This window comes from Oryctolagus cuniculus, chromosome 15 (assembly GCF_051225735.1).
Source record: "Oryctolagus cuniculus isolate XC-2025 breed Fujian yellow rabbit chromosome 15, ASM5122573v1, whole genome shotgun sequence".
NCBI lineage: Eukaryota > Metazoa > Chordata > Mammalia > Lagomorpha > Leporidae > Oryctolagus > Oryctolagus cuniculus.
The window spans coordinates 19,518,044-19,538,168 of record NC_142881.1 but is presented as its reverse complement, the minus strand read 5'-3'; the positions used below and the strand labels follow the sequence as shown (position 1 = coordinate 19,538,168).

At 47.6% G+C, this 20,125-nt stretch overlaps 1 protein-coding gene across 4 annotated transcripts in view; it reads left to right on the top strand.

The window, feature by feature from the left end:
* Nucleotides 1–2,040: 2,040 nt before the first annotated feature.
* RBM20 (RNA binding motif protein 20) overlaps nt 2,041–20,125 on the top strand; it is a 218,731-nt gene continuing 200,646 nt past the window's right edge. For 2 of the 4 annotated variants that reach the window (XM_051823573.3, XM_008270500.5), the window contains exon 1: nt 2,043–2,341. In XM_051823573.3, the coding sequence (XP_051679533.3) occupies nt 2,175–2,341 (167 nt within the window). In that variant the 5' untranslated portion in view covers nt 2,043–2,174. Of the gene's footprint in view, nt 2,342–20,125 lie in introns of all 4 variants that reach the window. The other 2 variants (XR_016221567.1, XM_089314042.1) reach the window with 2 other exon arrangements.

Sequence of the window (20,125 nt, the reverse complement as noted above, 5' to 3'; positions counted from 1 at the left end):
GCAAGACAACCCGAGCGAATACTCACATTTACACATCCTGCCTTATTTCGTCATGTGTTAGCACATCATTTTCGAGAGGCAGAGAGCTGCGTTCATATAATATGGTCTAGGATTTTTTTTTTCTTCTTTGCCAGTTAAAACGTTAGGGGACAGATTTAATTATATCCACATTGTGACTTCCAGGCACTCAACTTCTTTGGGGTTGAAATCTGTTGTTCTCTTTGGCTACAAGATGGGAATAGAAAGAATTTTTGTGGTGGCTGCCAGATTGAACAGATCCTGAACCAAATATGCAAGATACAATATCCCTAATCCCCACAGTGACTCTGCAAGCCCGGATCGCCTCGCTCCTAATTTACACTGCTTTCGGTAACTGACACCCAGAGCGGCTGACTCATTCCACCGATCAACTGCAGATCTGGTCTCAAAACCAGGTCTTTCTTTTTATTTAACTACAGGGCCCTTCCCAGGAGGTTTCGAAGGATTCTAGGGGGCGCGGAGCGGGGGAGATCCCAGTGCAATTATACGGAACTTTTTTTTTTTAATTGCTGGGAGAGCGTAATGACAATTTCAGGTCACTTTCTTCCACCAAGGAAGTCTGGGGTGGGGGAGAGGAGTTGGGGTCCTATGGAAACCTCAGGCAGGAATTTCGCGATACAAAGCAGCGATGAGGAACGACCCGGGCGTGACTCTTGTTCCAGCGCGAGTCCCGGGAAGAGTCCCCCTGACGCTTTCTCGTCGTGAAATGGGGGCGATTTTGTGGACTGATGATCTGATCTTTAGGACTACAAGGAGTCAGACCATTTCATGCGCTACAGGAGTAGGAAGCAAAGGGCAAGGGAAGGCCGGTGGGAAGCCCAGGTGGGGTGACAAATCAGGGCGCGCGCCGGCGCAGGTGATGAGGGGGCGGGGAAATTGACCGAAACTTCCTGCGGACAGGAAAGCGTCTTCCAGGGGATCAGTTAGTTGCCAGGTATCGGAGTGTCCAGCTCCAGAATCTTCTTTCGCGTGGATGCGGGAGGAGCGCAGGCTGGCCGGAGATGCTCAGCACAGCGGGCTCTAGGCCGTGGACAGCTTGGCGCGCGCTCTGGCTCCAAGGCACCATCTAATCCGCGCCTTCGGGCCGCAGGTGTGTGGATTTAGAGCTCGCGCGCCCGACGGCGGGTAAAGCCTTGGAAAGTGGTTACTTTCCCGGGGCTCTGCCCCCGCGCCTGGGCCCCTCTGCGGTTCCAGGTTCGTCTTCATCTCGCATCCGCGCGCCCGCGCCGGAGGCTTCGCCTTGCGGGGCAGCTGCTCAGCCTCAGGCTGGTGGAGCGACGCGCACCAGAACTTCAAGGCGGCGGTGGCTGCCGCACTCTGTGGGCGAACGCGCTCCTTCGCCCCTTCACATTTCCAGTGAGATTTGGCCAATAAATCACCAGTGTGAAAGGCGTGCTTGGGTTTTGTCTGTGCGCTCGGCTGGGGTCGGGGGTCGTGGCGGGGTCCTTTCAGCGAGGAGCAAAAGAAAGGGGAAACCCATGGCGCCCCCACCCCCGGGGTGCTGCTGGGATCCCTGACACCAGCAGCTGAATTGAAACCTGGGGTGAAACCCGCGGGTTTGGGTCCCCTTGCGTGTGCGGGGCGATGGCCAGGCTCCCGCCGCAGGAAGATGCGGAGCCCCGAGCGAGCGCTGCGCCAGACGCGCGGACACCCAGGGCGCGCTCCGTCCGTCCGGCTTGGCAGGGGCCGCGCAAGGTGGTGCGCACCGTCCCCGGGGCCAGCCCAGGCCTCGCGGCTCCCGGGAGCGGAGAGCGCGCGGCGGCGAGCCACGGGCTGGCGTGCGTCTCGCCTCCTCACGCGGTGCGACGCGCTGCCCAGCGCCCGGCTCGCGTCCCGGTGGCGGGTGGCTGCCCCGGCGTCCAGCAGCCCCCGGCCGCCGCGGAGCAGCTCCACCGGCCGGGAGACGCCCCCTTGACCCCCCGCCCCCGCCTGGCCTGGCCGCACGGGCCGGAGCGGCGGGAGGAGGAGGCGGCGCTGCCGGGACTGCCTCCTCCCCGCCCCTCGCGTCTCCTCCCCGCGCCACCGGGAAGGGCAACGGGACTAGGCACGGGGACCCCGGCCAGTGAGCGCCCGTGCGCCGGGACCGCCCCTCCCGCGCGCTCTCTCGCCGCGAGCCCGGGTCGGTCTCGCCCCGCATGGTGCTGGCAGCAGCCATGAGCCAGGACGCCGACCCCAGCGGTCCGGAGCCAGCGGACAGAGATGCCTGCGGCGTGCCGGGTGCCCCGGCGCCCCCAGCGCCCCCGGGCCCGCGAGGGATGCCACCGCCGCCGCCTCAAGCCGGCCTTCCCCAGATCATCCAAAAGTAAGAGGAGGGAGCCGGGAGCCGGGGGGCGCGCTCAGGGACACGTCCGGGCGCCCCCTGGGAGGCTTCTCTTGGGTCGCTGCGCAACTCCGTTTGGCCTCCGGGCGTTTGAAGTTGTCGCGCCGGGTCTCTGGGCAGAGTCGATGGCACTCGGGCTGTGAGAGAGGCCGGGGCGGAGGCAGCCAAGTTATATGGCGGGGAATGATCTTGTTTTTCCTCAACCTCTTTCTCTTCAGAGATGTCATTAAAATCGCTCAGGTTGGGGAGGCTGAGTTTCATCCCTGCGGCCCTCGGAGGCCGCTGGAATGCGCGTTTGCGTGCGCGCGTGAGCGTGTGCGGGGGAGGGAAGCGCCTCACGCGTGAAACCGCTTTGGTGGCGCCCCTGGAGCCAGCCCGGGACGCGGGGGTGACAGGGGCGGGAAGCGGCCTGCTTTGCTCTGTCCCGAAAGTGTTAGACGCCCGTGCGGGAAGGGCCGCGCGAGGTTCTCGCAGCGGCGCCCCGGCTCTCATTTACGTTGCCGTCTGTGGCCCCGGAGAGCTGGGGCGGGGGTGCCCCGTCTTTCCCACGCGCGGGTAGTTGGGGGTGGCCGGGGGGTCCCCGAGACGCCCTTTCAGCCCACTTGGGGCACACGAGAGCCAGGCGGTGCTGTTCTGTTTTGCTTGTTCCTTCCAGGTTGGGACCGTGTGAGGCCTACAGCGTTGGTTTCCTATGTGTAGGGTCTTTCCTAGGGGTTTGCTCCGCTTGCCACGCGGCCCTCAGACCTGGCGTGAGGAGCGTAGGGCCGTGAGCGAGAAGCGCCCGCACCGCGCACCCGTGGCCCGCGGAGGTCCCGCAGCGCGGAGCTGATGCGCGGGTTATGTAAACATTAAAATGCAGGCCCGGGATGGGCTGTGCGCCGAGAAGTAGCAGTTCATGATTATTGTTTTCAAGTCTGACTTACGTAATAGAGAGAAAACCCGAGCTTGACTTCAAATAACGCTGCTTTCGGATTTCAGAAAAAATGGTTTCCTATCTTTGGGGGCATGCGAAGGCCTCGTGACAGCTTTTGGCTTTAAAATTTGATATTTTCTGTAATTTCACTCTCTAACAGTTTCCAACTATTTGAAAATCAAAAATATTCTTTTCCTGTTGTTTTGTAAAAATGATTTCAGCTAATTCTTACTAAATATGATTGACAGTTTGTTACTTAAAATTTCTCTTTAGTGCTTAGTATAAATATAAGCCAACAGAGAAAGCCCATTTAAAACCTAAAGTTTACTTACTAAAACGAAGATCCAATTTGACCAGTTATTTATTTGTAAACACCTATGTGCTTCGGGGCTTGAAAGCAGGCTGAGTATGGAGGCTGCTGGAATTGTTTTGGTATTTGTTATCTCCCTGCATTTCCCTATCATTTGCTTTTCATTAGGAAAAAAACCCGAGAACTTTATATTCCCAGAAATATGGGTGATGGGTGCCTGCATATGAAATGTTGCGAGGTTGAAGTGAGAGCCATTTGGCGGAAGGGGACCGTTTAAGACGTGTGTTAGTGACCTCGTGTCATTAATAATTTGCCCTGTAAAGACCACTTTGAAAATTCCACTTCTAGAGTCTGAAAAGGTAAGACGGAGCTTTTCCAAAGATGGCCCGTTCGCCTGCTGTCCCAGCGCCTGGTGGCCGTCTCGGGTCTGCGCTGGTGTTGGCCGCCGTCGAGGCGCCTGGGCCTCAGAGGCCTCCCGTACCGGACGGTCCGGGGCTGGGCCCCCCTCAGTACCTACTGAAATGCCGCTGCAGGCGGGACGTGGCAAAGGCTTCGCAGGTCCATCTTCAATGCGCTGAAACCTGAGCAGGTTATTTTGAAACGACGTTTGCATAATTTAATCTGACAACCATTTTTACGCAGTGGAGAGGTGCCTTTTGCATCAGCCATCTTTGAGAAGAGGCGGTGGGGAGACGGCCGCTCGGCCGCAGAATGAGTGTCCGCCTCCTGGGGCTTCCAATGAAATTCCCGTCAAACGCGTAGTAAATATGATTTTCTCCTAGTTATTTTAGTGAGGTCCTTATTGAAATCCGAAGAGAAATTTTGGTCTCTTTCAAAATGATAGGGAGGTCGGTCTTCACACTGCCTGGTGTTTAAGGATTATAATTCCCTACTGCTTCTTAATATCTGTGTTTCTTGATTTTTATTAGTAACAGATTTCATTATGGGTAAAGTCACTGGTTTTGGTAAAACCATAGTAATGGGCAAAGTAAAAAACATTTCCTGTTCACTTGCATGTTACTGGGTCTTAAGAGAACAGCCTTTAAGTAGCTAAACACATGAGGTGTGACAACAAATAATGAGATTGATTTTGGTGTTTGCTCTTCAGAAGTCGTTATCAGTACTTATGAAGGTTGTATTTGAAGTCGGTTTTTATGGCACACTTTTGTTCTAATCAGGTTTGTTTAGTATCCTATCTTTGCCTTGTTAGCTACAGTTGAGGATCATCCATGTTCTCAGTCCACTCCAACACCTGGCCAGTATTAGCATTACTTGTAAAGTCATCAGCCAGGTCATAGACAAAATTAACTAATATCGCATAAGGTTTTTGCCTTAAATGCTCATTCTCCAAGTTTGCCAATGTGGAGGTATTATTACATATGACATGAACCATTATTTACATTGTTTGGGCAACAAGAAATACACGTTACACCTTCAGAGGAGATTAGCGACCAGTTTAGGAATTCAGAATAAACTGAGAACTTAAATTATATATAGATTCCATTCTAGCAGAAGTAAGAAATCGTCAGAGAATGTTGGTGAATGTTTTATGAGGATTTATCACCTCAAACATACAGACTGATTTTGTTTTAATAACATGCTTTCCAATCAAATCTAATCCTTGATTTACAAAAAGTTATTTGTTAACCTTGATAAACATCAGACAATTAAAATTTAGGCGGCAAGTTAAAAATTCTCATCAGGGTGAAATGAGCCACTCACTTCTGTGTGAAATGTTGAATCCGCCGTTAGACGGGACCGCAAAATGTAGCACTAATCATCGTGAAAATTAATCAAATAAACAGACATCCTTTTTATGAAGTGGGAACATGGATCATTTTCCTAAATTATTTGATTTTCAGCAAAATATTCCTGGTGGAGGCATGACATCAGGTTGCATATTTAAGTATAGATGACATAAAAATTATAAAAATAGAACAAGTTTTGATTGAGCATGTGATAGCTGGTGGCACCTGTATGTAAGTGTTGGTGGCTTATGAACACATTAATCCAGTTTTGATTTGTAAAGTTCCTCGTCTTCTGCATAGCAATTAGAACCCTTGGCTGTGTTTTCAATGCTAAGTGCTCCCCTGACTCAGAATAGAAAATGTTACAAGTAGCGACTCTGATTGCAGATAATTTTACAGGCATCCTGCATTTGGAAGGGTCTCCTGTAATCCTCGGTGAGTGATCTCCAGGCACATTGTGTGTGATGTTCACCCGCTCTGATGGATGTGCTGATAATTATATCCAGAACCAGGGGAAGGAAACGGGAATTTGCTAAAAAGGGACATTACCTCACCTTCATCTGTGGTCCTCGTCTGGAGAGAGGGTGGAATGGCTAACATCTGCACAGATTCTAGCATCAGTTTGAACTCATTTCTAGAGGAAATAAGAATACAATTGTAGATAGAATTTTGAAAATTGTAAACACCGTCTTCAGCTGCATGTAAGACGAGCATCGGACAAGGGAAACTGTGAGAGTGGATTAAGCATTTACCCAAACGCGAGGAGAGAGTGCCGGGTCTTTTCTTAGCAGTCTGAAAACTGTTCCTCTAGAAAGCCTCTTAAAGGTGCATCTTTAAGAGAAATTTCATTAGAGGGTTTGTTGTCATAAGTATTTTTAGGTAGTACTGTAGTCATCCAGTTTAGCAGTTTTTCTCAAATTGCCGAAGAGATCAGTATTGTGAAATGTAGAACATTATTGCCATTCGTCACAGTGGATGGCAATACATATGGTGCACAGAGTTGTTCTCTTGCCTGCGCCGGAGGGGGAGAGAAAGAGGAAAAGCTTGAACACCTCTTTTATCCTTCTGTCCACTTCTCCTTCTGCTTCCCACTTGGCAGCTTATCAAATGAGTAATTTACAAAGCCCAAACCTGGGCATTGGAATTTGAATGCTGATCTATCCGTTCAAGTCTTTTTGCCCGTCCCAAGTAGTCACTAGGAGGGAAAAACCCCAAGAGGATTGACTCATAGTGAAATCGAATTTCTCTCTCTCTCTCGTTTCTCTTGAGGCTGTAGGTTTTTGACTCCAGTTTAGATTAGTATTTCTTCCCTGCCCACAATGGCTAATCTTCAGGTAAACAGACTGGTGTCGCTCAACTCAGAGCTTTGAGAAACAAGAATACACAGAAGGCTGGGACTGGGGATCCAGCCTAGGGATGGAAACGAACATTATCTAAACTGAACGTGGAAATTGAGAATGGAGGAGCTGGAGACTGTGGAGTTGTAAAATTTTCCAGAGCCGAGCTCCCCTCTCCCTTTGGCCACCATGAAACTCCTTCCAGACGAAAGCTTGAAGTGGTCTCCTGTTCCACAAATGCCACTTAATCTGACTTGTCTTTGCTGCCATAGTAATGATCTGGCTTGGGATGGCTTAACTGATATTATTTTGTATGTTTGAGCAAGGGATCCATGGCTGATCTGAATGACTGATGGCTGTGTTCAGATGGAGTGTTGAAAAGTTTTGCAGCAAGTAAAGTGATCTACGTTCCAGAATTAAGGCAAAGATGCTAATTTGTGGTTTGTAGAAAGACTTGCATGGCAATTCCCTTTCTGTTTAATGGACCCGGTGGATCTTAGTCACAGATGTATTATCCCAGATACCTCATATTGCTTGTTCCTGTCAGTGCATGGACTAGGAAATCCTGCCTCTAATTAAGATGGCATGTTTTGGGGTTAGGAATGCGAATTTGGTTTCTAGCACCACTGGTGGGCTGACAGTTTGATGGCTTAATGGGTGGTCACTGTTTAAATTCCACCCTTCGAAGGATCTGGACAAGGTTTCAGTCTTTGACATTTACAGATAGCAACTTTGGAGACAAGTCATTGCCCCCAGCTGTTTGAGAAGGATGTCGAAGGGAAGGAGCCCCTCCCCCTAAATGTTCTGTTCTGTGTTTTTGTGTTTGTGTCGAAAATCTTGATCTAGTACGATGAAGTCTAGAGTGGTGGAAGTTTCAGTCAAGCTAGCTGATCCCTCTCTTCCTCCAACTTCTGCTGGATTTTATAAGATAAGTAAGTCCCCTGATGGTTTATAAGGCAATTTTTCCCACTTGCTGACAGCACACCCTAGGGGAGATGGCACATATTGATACGGATGTACTTTATGAGCAAAAAGGGAGCAGTTAAGCAACTTGCGTGAGGATGTGTTAATAACTTGTAGCTCAGCTTGCCCAATAAATCTTCCCCTGTGTTCAGAAACAAAAGGCTGGGGTCATGCATGTGTTTGAGGGGTGGTTATCACCCCATGAAGATATTTTTCACGCTACTTTCCCCTCCTTTAATGTGGGCATTTGCTCTAAGGATGCCCTAGGGCCATTTGCTTCTGCCTTGCCTTTGCACCTGCTTTCTCTCCATCACACTAATGACCCATCAGCTCAGCCCCTCAGTTGCCGCTTCCCGCCCTGGCCCAAGCCTGACCGCTGTCCTGACATCTTAAGTACTTTTCAGTTTTGCTTTCCCAGAGTTGTTTTTGAATTTTGTGGGACCTGTCCTTTAGCCTGACCTCCAGTACCAGGAGAGGACAAGTTAATAGGTATTTCTAAGGATGCCTTCATTTCACTAAGCCTTTTTGTTTGGTTTATTAGGAATTCATTGTTGAACAGAACAATTTAGGATCTGCCTGATGGTGTCAGTAGAAAATGAGTGCCTTTGCTCCAAATTAATTATTGGGTTTTTGACAAGGGAGGTCAGGGAAGAAAAAAAAAAAAAAATCAACCCTGGACTGGGAGTGGGTGACCTGAACAAGCCAATTAACCTTCCTAATCCAGCTTCTCCAGGGAGTCAAAATGATCAATGGTAGCTCCTTTTTTTTTCATAAATTTTTATTTTTTATGTATTTATTTTTTGACAGGCAGAGTGGACAGTGAGAGAGACAGAGAGAAAGGTCTTCCTTTCCGTTGGTTCACCACCCAGTGGCCGCTGCAGCTGGCGCACCGCGCTGATCTGAAGGCAGGAGCCAGGTGCTTCTCCTGGTCTCCCATGGGGTGCAGGGCCCAAGCACTTGGGCCATCCTCCACTGCACTCCCGGGCCACAGCAGAGAGCTGGACTGGAAGAGGAGCAACCGGGACAGAATCCGGTACCCGGACCGCAACTAGAACCTGGTGTGCCGGTGCCGCAGGTGGAGGATTAGCCTAGTGAGCCGCGGTGCCAGCCAATGGTAGCTCCTTTTAAGAATAAACTTACATGAGTCTGTAGGAGTTAATTGTTGAACTTAGCTACAGGCCTAGGTATGTTTGTGAAATTGATCGTCCATGAAAAAATTAACTACGTAAAGAGAATTAAATGTTTTCTCCAGGGTTTGCAGAGAATATTTGGATGTATGACATAATTTAAAATCAGAAAAGGACACAAATAGCAGTGCAGAGGAGGAAGTTTTATACTGTGTTCTAATCTCTAAACAATTTGAGCGGGTTTGCAAATAATTATTTTGAAATATTAATTATTGTGGAATGTTAAATCCTGGAGTCTGAAAAAAAAATACTGTTTTCTACATAGGAGACGGACCTAAGAATTTCCATTCCTCCACGCTGGGCTGAACTCAGCCAGCAGAATTGTGTTCAGTGAATCCGGGAACCACGAATGTCTGAGAGGAGCTGGGCTGCCGAGGGGCCCTGGAATCCGTGACGCGCTGCCATTCGGCTGCGTGGGCTGCTCAGACTGGCTGGGAGCTCGCAGCCCGAAACACTTTTTCCTGCCTGGAGGAGATTGTTGTGCCTCCAAGCTGGGCCGTGGTTTTGCCTCTGTGGAGGTTCTTAGATTTTCTTAGGCACTGGCGCTGGGCCCCATGCTGTGTCCTCCCAGCTAGCAGGAGGCAGAGACCAGAGTGAAAGAGAGACTTTGTCCAATATGTGAAGATTAACTGCATTAAAAGAGAGAGAGGTTGCATGATTAAATTGTTGATTTATCAACTTGATGGTGCAAATGAGGATGAACATGAGGCTGTTACTACAGCTTGTGGAGAAGAGCGTGAAGGGAGAGGCCACCTGCGTGTCCCTCAGTTGGGAAAATCAACCGTGTGCGTACACGAGGTCATGAGCTGTCCGGCCGTTAGAATGGTGCTGTTGTCTCGTGTATTTTAACGTGAAGTGAGGACTACATAGTATTAACTAAAAATAAATCTGCACACAGCAAGCATGCCAGGATCTCGTTTGTTTTCTTAAGAAAAAAAAAATTTTTTAAAAGGTGTGCGAATGTGTACACTGGAGCCTGCCAGTCTGAAAAACCATCTCAGCAAGAAATACAAAGATACACACTGCAGCTCTGACTGGTTGGTGCTGTGAAAGTGCTTTATCTTTTTTCCTTTTTGTCTACATTCTGTTTTCTTTCACTGAGCCTGTATTATAGGCAGAGAAAAGGATGCCATTTTTAAAAAATAAATAATACATTTTACATTAAGACTTGAAGACCGTGCTGTCCCTTGCTGTCTTAGTTTTAGTCCTGCAGGCATCTGAGGGTGGCTGTAGCCCTGCCTTGCTGGTTTTCTAGATAAAGCAAATGAGCAGCAGAGATGTCGAGTGAATTGTTCTCGGTCACACGGTGAGGCCGTGGTCGGTGGGCGACAGTCCCCGTCTGTCCAGCTGTTGTGACTTCTGCTGGGCTGGGCTACCTTTGTGTGTGCCTGAAAACGGGGGGAGGGCAGAGATGGGGGGCCACTTGTAGAAGAATCTGCTGCCTCTTCTCACATCCCCCAAGGAAACCGAGGAAGGCACCCTTGGTGTTCACCCACTGGGCACCCCCTTTGGATTTGCTGCAGGACGCAGGGCCTCGCTCAAGCCTCTCTCGCTCTGTTCCTGCCATTTTCTCCTCTGCTCCTCTTGGGCGAGCGTAACTTTCCCCATATCCTTAGTAGGAAGAAATCCAATGCCTACTTTGCTTTCGCATCTGAAACATCTTAGTAGCTTCAGGCTGTAGTGTAAAGATGAGAGTTTAAAGGTGTACACGTGTAACTAATATTTTTCCTGCAAGGAAGCAGATCCGTTTTACTTCTTACTCTCCAGCCAGTGACAGAAACGCCTATTATTTCTTCTGCCACCTCATCCCTCATCCACTCTACTTCAACTTTGTTTCAACCAAGGGTGTAATTTTGATTGTCATTCAAAAAAAGTAAATTTTGCTTTCAAAACTGTGCATTTACTATCTTTGTGTATTCTCTCTTTTCCTGAACTATCGAAAGTAAGTTTTCTTTTTTTTTCTTTGACAGGCAGAGTTAGACAGAGAGAGACACAGAGAGAAAGGTCTTCCTTCTGTTGGTTCACTCCCCAAATGGCTGCTGCCGCCGGCGCACTGCGCCGATCTGAAGCCAGGAGCCAGGTGCTTCTCCTGGTCTCCTATGCGGGTGCAGGGCCCAAGCACTTGGGCCATCCTCCACTGCCTTCCCGGGCTACAGCAGAGAGCTGGACTGGAAGAGGAGCAACTGGGACAGAATCCGGCACCCCAACCGGAACTAGAACCCGGAGTGCTGGCGCCACAGGCGGAGGACTAGCTAAGTGAGCCGTAGTGCCGGCCCGAAAATAAGTTTTATAACCATGGTCTTGTCATCATATCTAAGAACATTAAACAAACAGACTTGTAACTTACTCTGTCAGAAAAATGTTTCTTGTAGCTGGTTTTTGAACCTGGTTCAGTTCACAAGTGCATTTGCTTAAGATGTTTCTGGTTTAATCTACCATGTGCACTCATCGATTTCATTTGCCCTCTTGTTATCTTGTAGAATGAACCATGATCTGGGTGTGACCGTTGTTTCCTCATGGCCAGATTCAGGTTACGCGTTTTGGCAAAACTATGCTATGGGCAGCGTATGTACGTCCGGCTGTTTGATCCCCCAGTTACTACAGGGTCTTCTCGCCATTAGCATGTTGTCTGTGGCACGATACCATGAGATCTCTGTACTTCACAACCAGGTTTCATCAAATGGGTTCCTGTTTTAACTTGGACAAAGTTTTTGAAGGTGCTTCTAACACAATGGGTGGAATTAGAAAGATAAATAACTCTCTGTAGAATGGACTCGTTCAGAGATAGGGTTTGAATCAAACAGCCTTGCAGATATGTTTGTGCGGTAGCAACTTGTAGATACTATCTGGAGCCTCTGATCTTTCTAGTACTGACTTCGGATGTCCAGATCATGGGCCGGTTAATTTCCACTCAGCTCCTACTGGAGGCGTTCTGGCTTCGGCCGCAGCGCTTTTTAATGTCCATACAGAGTGCATACAAATCCCTCTTAAAGCTAATGGCAGGAAGTGGGTGCTAGCTCATGAGGTTTTTAAAAGCATCCCCTTGAAGCTGTGTTGGCTCTTTGCAGACGAGTTTTATCTCCCTTTTCCAAAGTGCTATATGAAGCAGACTTTAAAAATGAGTGATGACTTATCCCGGAGCCTAAACTGGATGAGTCCTGATGCTGCTAGTGACTCCTGGTTTGTTCATGCTTTTTAGATTTAAGTTACATGGCTATTTTTGCCTCTTCCAGTTTAGTACACACACAAAAATATGTATGGGTGGGGAAGGTGGTACAGTGAAAAGAATCAGGAGCAGGCACATTCTCTATTCTGGAATCAACTTTAACATCACTGGCCCTGAGCCTCAGTGTTCTCATCTGGAAAAGGGAACAACAATAATAAGGAAAATAACAACTAACTTTCATTGGATGTTTCCTGTGTGCCAGTTATATTCTAAGCACTTTGTGTGTATTTAGTCTGTTTATCATTTAATCCAACAATCATTCTGTGAGACAAATGCTGTTATTCTGTCCATTTCATAGATGAGAAAGGCAAGTCACAGCCTTACAAGGTCTCAGAAAAGCTAAGAAAAATAGTATTGATGAAAGAACTGCTAGAGTGGAATTAGGCTGAGAATGGAGAATGTTGTATCAATTCAAGTGGTGCTATCATCTACATGTCAGTATTTGTATCCTTAATTTATATAAAGCCCATCACTTACCAAAAAAATTATAGAAAACATGGCTGCAATAGATTTGAAAGTAGATTGAATTTGAGACAAACTAAGTAGTCAATTAAAAGCTTTTTTTAAAATATTTCTTTTTCTTCTTGTAGCTTTAAGCATGCCTTTTGGTTTAAAGTGAAATCCATATCCCAATTTAAATTCCATGAGCAAATCCAACTCTGGCATCTGGTTCCCTGTCTCATTCTGCTCGTTATGCATGTTAGGCAAGACCTGAATTTGATGCTCATGCAGAGTATATAAACACTTATAATCCTCGCAGCATGTGCTAAAATAATAACAGATATGATAGTTTGATTTGCAAAGTGAATGTCTGCCAAGGACTACCAGACCATTTTGAACCAATTCAGAAAACCGGGATTCAGCAGTGATTAAAGTGTCCTAGGCTCCTATTAATAGCCAGAGGAATTCCTGACTTGAAACATGGCCACGTCCAGCTCCATTAGCCTGCTCCAGGCAAGCTTCTTGACCTGTCTTTGCAGACATTGTTACAGGCATTCTTTTGCTTTAAGAAGCCATAGTATGTGAAAAGCAGACTGAGCAGAGCCAATAAATCAGGAAGGGGCTGTTTGCTTTTGACCTGAGATAGGGTTTATGGTAAAGATCCTTCAAACAGTGCATTTCTCAGTGTAATTCAAATAGCAATTCAATAAATCTAGAAACTTAAAGAGCCATCCAAAACTTCATCCTTTTTCAATTTTACAGTGGTGTGGCTGAAGCACACTTAGCTGTATGTGTTTGAAGTCCCCATCGAACCACTGAACAGCCAGATAAGGATGCTTTCTCATGCTTTTTATAACTTACCCTTCCCTCCTTAACTCTGTCCCCTCAGACAACTGCTGATCTGCTTTCTATCACTGTCAATTAGTTTGCATTGTATAAAATAGAATCAAAGTATCTACTCTTTTTTTTTTTGCCTAGCTTCTTTCGTTCAGAACTCTGATTTTCAGAAATAATTATTTTTAAAAATGATAAAATACTTACAACATCTCTCTCTCTCTCCCTCTCTCTCTCTCTAATTTGAAAGGCAGAGAGAGACAGAAAGAGAGAGATCTTTCATGCACTGGTACACTCCCTAAAAGGCTGTAACGGCTGGGGCAGGACCAGTCCGAAGCCAGGAGCTTCCTCTGTGTCTCTTGGGCCATCTTCTACTGCTTTCCAAGGTTCATTACCAGGAAGCTGGATTGGAAGTAAAGCAGCCAGAACATGGACTGGCACCCATGTGGGATGCCTGTGCCGCAGGTGGCAGCTTTACCCACTATGCCACAGCACCAGCCCCTGTAACATTTCTGTATTAGTCAGTTTTCTGTTGTTATAAAAAAAAATGCGCAAGGCTGGGTCCTTTATAAAGGAAAGAGGTTTATTTCGTGCAATTTTGGGGGCTGCAACCCAAGGTTGGGCAACTGCATCTCTGGCTTCTGGTGAGGGCCCTATGGGCTGTCTCACCGCGTGTGCAGAAGGTGGCGAGTGTGTGGCGTGGCCTCCATTTATAAAGCTTACTTTAGGGAGAACAGATGGGTTCCAAGGGAGCTACAGTAGTTCTTTACAGGGACAGTGCTTCCAGTGACCTAATGACCTGTCACTACCCACTTCTTAAAGTTCCACCACCCCAACACTGCCACAACGAGGACCAAGCTTCCAACATGTGAATGTTGGAGGACAAAGCACATTCAAACCACAGCAGTGACATTTTCCCCTTTAACCACTTTAAAGTGTGTACTTCAGAGACACCAAGTGCATTCACGTTGTGTGACAGTCCCCACCATCTGGTTCTGGAATGTTCCTATCACCCTAAAGGGAAACCTCAAATCCACTAAGAAGTTACTTCCCATTCCTACTTCTTCCTAGTCCCTGGGAACCTCAGATCTTCCTGTCTGGATCTTCCTGTCTGGATATTTCAGATCAGTGGAATCATATAATATGAAGCCTTTTGTGTCGACTCCTTTCAAAAGCACAATCCTTTCAATGTCTGTCCATACTGTATCATGTGTCAGTACCTCTTTCCTTTTATTGTTGAATAATACTCCATTGTGTGGGGAGATAATGTTTGTTGAGCCATTCATCCATTGGTGAATATCTGGGTTGTTTCCATCTTGTGAATAGTGTGCATTTGTATACAAGCTTTTGTTTGAACATCTGTTTCCATTTCTTTGGGGTATACATCTTGGAGTAGAATTGGTAGGTCCTATGGTAGTGCTGTATTTAAATTAATGAGAGATCTCCAAGCTGCTTTCTGAAGTATTGAACTAGTTTACATTTCCTCCTGCAGTGATTGAAGGTGACTATTTGTCTATATTCTTGCTGATACTTGTTTTTCACATTTTATTCTTTTTATGGTCATCATTCTGGGTATGGAGTGGTATCTCATTGTGGTTTTGATTTGTATTTAAGCATTCTTTATAAATTCTGGATCTTTATCAATTATATGATTTGCAAGTATTTTCTCCTATAGGTTTTCTTTTAGTATTATGATTTTGAGGTCTACCAGGGTTGTAGCCTGTATCAAAAGTTTGGGCCATTTTATTGCTGAGTAGCATTCTGTTTTATGTCTATACTGTGAATTGTTTCTTCATTCATCTGTTGATGGATATTTAGGTTGTTTCCTGTTTTGGGCTATTGCAAATAAAGATGATAAGATAATAAGTCTTTGGGCATCTTTTTAGTTTTTCATAGGTAAACAACTGGGCCAATGATAACAATCTCTTAAGAGCATAGATGTTATATATAATAATCATTTTTGGGGGCCGGACATTTGATGCAGCATTTAATACACCCCTTGGGATTCTTGCATTGTATATTGGAGTGTCGGTTCAAGTCCCAGCTAGGCTTCCAATCTGGCTTCCTGCTAATGTGCACCTGGGAGGCAGCTGATGGTGGCTCAACTATCTGTATGCCCACTACCCTTGCAGGAGAGATAGATCGAGTTTGGGGTTCCTCGTATCAGCCTGGCTCATCCCTGGCTATTGCATACATTTTTGGGTTATAAGTTTGTGGAAAGGAGAACTTTCTCTCTCTCTCTCTCTCTTTGTGTTTCTCTGTCTCTGTGCCTTTCAAATAAAAATGAAAATAATGAAAGTCTTTTAAAAGAGTCCTTTTGGGGGTAGTACGTTTGACTTTTTGTTACTGTCTTTGGAGAGTATTGGTGTGAGCCTTCAAGACGTTTAAACAAAGCACAGCTTCTCAGCTTGGTTTTCAGAAGCAGTCAGTCATCAGCTCAGCTTTTCTTCTGTTGACAAATCTTCCCTTGGTTTAGCAGTTGATAAAAAATTATTAACATAGAGATTGGATCACGTGATGAATAAGACAGCAAAACCACTGGGCTTCATGCGGGAATGAACCTGGAGGTCATCTTGCTCAGCTGTCTTGTAGGAAGAGAGGTCCAGAAAGGAGATTGGATCTACCAAAGGCCTGTAAGATAACAGAGAGGCTAGGTGGAGCAGGGCGAACATGTGTCTCTGAGGGTGATTTCAAGTCCCCTAGCTGGGAGGCATTTGCAGAGGCATGGTCCCTGGGGAAGTGATCCGCACCGTGTTCCTGTAGTGCTGTAGCAGACACAGGGTACTTTGTTTCCTCCTAGGTTATCCCATTTAATCCTCCAGCAACCCTGTGAAGTAGGTAGGGATTAAGTAACTAGTAGTGGCTCAGGGTCACCTAGCCAGTGATTGGAGAGCCCAGGCTCAGAGCCAGGCCTTCTGACTCGGTCCAACTTACTCTCCCTCCTCCCGTTCTTTTGAACCCCTCCTCCTTTTCCTAGCCCATTGCCAGCCCCTTAGTTCAGGCCTCCCTGCTTCTGGCCTGGCACCCAGCAGGGCCTGGGGTCTGATCTTTGTTTTCTGTATCCCATTGCAGTCTTGATTCCGTTATCTCCTTTCTAAAAGCCCTGTGTGTCTTCTCGTAGGCTGCTGGAAGGGTCCTGCAGTTCTGCCCCAGTAGGCTCCCCAACCCCTGGGCTTGCTCTCCTGTCCTATTTTTTTTTTTTTTAAACTTGAGAGAAATGAATGGGGAGGGAGAGGGAGAGGATAGGAAGGGGTAGGTGGAGATGGAGAAATGCTTGCAATAGCCAGGGCTGGGGCAGGCCAAAGTCGGGAGCTAGGAATTCAGTCTGGGTCTCCCATACGGATAGCAGAGACCCGATTACTTGAGCTATCACAACTGACTGCAGGGTGTACGTTAGCAGGAAGCTGTAATCAGGAGCTGAAGCTGGGAATGGAACCCAGGCATTGTGATGGGGAACACGGGCATTGTAACCAGGAGGCCGCGTGTCTGCCCCTGCTGTCTGTCTCCATCTCCCTCCGGCTCCCTCTGCCTGCCGGTTCCTTCTCGCCTCTCCTCCACGAGGACATTGTGGTTCATTTTTACGGATTCTGCTTAGACCTCACCTTTTCCAAGGAAGTTTCCCTGACTCCAAGCAGGAAGAGGTGTTGGGAACTCGTCCTCCTGTGATACTCTGGGGCCTTCATTGTAGGATTGACACCATGCAAATTTACCACTTTTTTCCTCCCCTAAAGACCACTCAGAGTCCTTATTGGTGGGGTCAGCGCTGGTCATCTTGGTGTCTTCAGCACCTGGCACTGAGTTGGATACACGAGAGAATGAGGAGCTCAGCTGCTGTCTTCTCCCCAGATGCCTGCAATAGCTCGGGCTGGGCCATGCTGAAGCCAGGAGCGTCAGGAATTCCATCGAGGTCTCCCACAGGAGTAGCAGGGACCCAGGTACTTGAGCCAGCACCTGCTGCCTCCCAGGGTGCACATTAGCAGAAAGGTCTATCAGAAGTGGAAGTGGAACTTGATCCTAAGCACTCGAATATGGGTTGTGAGCATACCAAGCGGTGGCTTAACCCAGTGCACCACAAGGCCCATCCAATAGCCTAACTTTTTTTTTTTTTTTTGACAGGTAGAGTTACAGACAGTGAGAGAAAGAGAGACAGAGAGAAAGGTCTTCCCTCCATTGGTTCACTTCCCAACTGGCCGCCACGGCCAGTGCTGCGCCGATCTGAAGCCAGGAGCCAGGTGCTTCTCCTGGTCTCCCATGCGGGTGCAGGGCCCAAGCACCTGGGCCATCCTCCACTACCCTCCCGGGCCACAGCAGAGAGCTGGACTGGAAGAGGAGCAACCGGGACTAGAACCCAGAGCCTTTGATCTGACTTATTGATGAGAAATATCACCCAGGATGATCTCAGGGATCAGAATGAATGTGACACCAAAGCCTAGCTTTCTCTAATGGATGCTTTGTTTTTGTTTTTTGTCTCCTTGTCAGAAAGGACTAGACAGATGTTAGTATTTGGAGAGGCAGGATGGTGGTAGTGATGGTGCTGCCCATATTGGGAAAGTCAGAAACCTGAGCTCTGATCTGGCTCCACCATCAAGCCCCTGTGTGATCACAGGGGAGGTGTGTAGTTTCTGAGTTTCCAGATGTGTTAAAGGAGTGGGCTTGTTGTAGGGTGTGGGGCCTATTCCAGCCATCAGTGAGATGACCCATGAGCAGGCATTGGTGAGCACGTGGAGTACACATGTTGTCATGGACCCTGACTCCTGTCTTGATCTTTCATATCTAGCCAGGAACCTGATGTGTACGCACAGGCAATCTCTAGGCCGAGTTTCTTCTGTGCGATTCGATCCATATAGGAGAAATGGTGGAAATGACCCTTTGGAACCATCCTTAAACCCCATTGCACCAAAGCTTTCAATGATGGAAATTTCTGGGTCACAAAAATAGTTTGAGCTCTAAGCTGGCACACTGCTTATTTTTTTTAAAAAAGATTTATTTTATTTATTTGAAAGAGTTAAGAGAGAGAGAGAGAGAGAGAGAGAGGTCTTCCATCTGCTGGTTCACATTCCAAATGGCCACTGTGTCTGGAGGAGCTTCTTCTAGATCTTCCACGTGGGTGCAGGGGCCCAAAGACTTGGGCTATCCTCCACTGCTTTCTCAGGCACATTAGCAGGGAGCTGGATTGGAAATGGAGCAGCTGGGTCTCAACCAATGCCCATATGAGATGCCGGCGCTGCAGGTCGGGGCTTTAACCCACTGCGCCACAGCAGCAGCCCCAGCATACTGCTTATTTAAACAGTTCTACAGTACAGGGGAGCTTTATTCAGTAATACATCCCCAGGCACCCACGAACAGTTCCTGGCACCTAGATTTTTTTTTCTAAAGATTTATTTATATGAGAGGTAGAGTTGCAGACAGTGGGGGAGACCAAGAGAAAGATCTTTCATCTACTGGTTCACTCCCCAAACGGCCACAACGGCTGGAACTGGGCTGATCTGAAGCCAGGAGCCAAGAGCTTCCTCTGGGTCTCCTACTTGGGTGCAGGGCCCCAAGCACTTGGGCCATCTTCCACTGCTTTCTCAGGACAGTAGCAGGGAGCTAGATTGGAAGTAGAGCAGCTGGTACTCGAACAGGAGCCCATATGGGATGCTGGCACTGAAGGTGGAAGCTTAACCTAAGCCACAGCACCTGCCCCCAGGCACCTAGAAGTTTGTCATCTCTAGATTATTTCTATCACCTGATGCAGTGTAAATGCTATGTAAATGGTTGTTCCATCATATTGTTTAGGAAATACTGTCAAGAAAAAAAAGTCTGTACTTGTCAATCCAGGTGCTATTTTTTTTTCCTTGGATATTTTCAATCCATAGTTGGCTGTGTCTGCAGGTGTGGAATGCATGGATCCCCAGGACTGACTATGTTCAAACTGGCTTCAGTGACCAGAGAGGCCAGATTGGAGAGACGTTCAAATAGGGATGAGCAGGAAGATCCAAGTCTACATTCTGCCTAAGCTCACATGCTGGGGGAAGAGCAGCTCGGGAAAGAGGATCCTGGTGGTGTGGGTGTGGGCAGGAGCCAGGGCTCGCCTGTGGCACCGTTCAATTCCAAGTCGGATCTGCGCTTTGTTAGAAAGGATGGAAGGGGATTAGGGAGGGAGGAAGTACGGAGGAGACCCTCCAACCCCCATGAACTTCCATTTTCCTGTTCAGGGAGCTATTCATCGTTCACAGAGACCCAGGCTAACCCATGATATTTTCCGTCTGAGTATTTAATGTTCTGCTCAACTTCTCTGACATAACTAGGGGAAAAGAATTATAGGAAGAGTGCCAGCGTGAGTCAGGAAGGCCGAGGGATGAAGGCAGCTCTGGGAGCCTTGAGCACATCACTGCCCTTTCGTGTGGAGAATTAGATTAGATGGCTTTAATTAAAATCTCTTTCAGATATTTTTTTAAAAAGAGATATATTTATTTGAAATATTTAGAGAGGGAGAAGAAGGAGAGGGAGAGATGGAAGACAGAGATTTTCCATCTCTGGTTCACTCCCCAGGTGGCCATAATGACCAGTGCTGGGCCAGGCTGAAGCCAGGAGCCAGGAACTTTTTCTAGGTCTTCCATGTGCATGGCAGGGACCCAAGTATCTGAAGCATCTTTCACTGCTTTTCCCAGGCCATTAGCAGGGAACTGGATAGGAAGTGGAGCAGCCAGGCCTGGAACCGGTGTTCATAGGGGCTGCTGTTGTCTGAGGCAGCAGCTTTACCCATTATGCCACAATGCCAGCCGTGTGCATTACATTTTGACCAGTTAATCCTACTTATAGGAT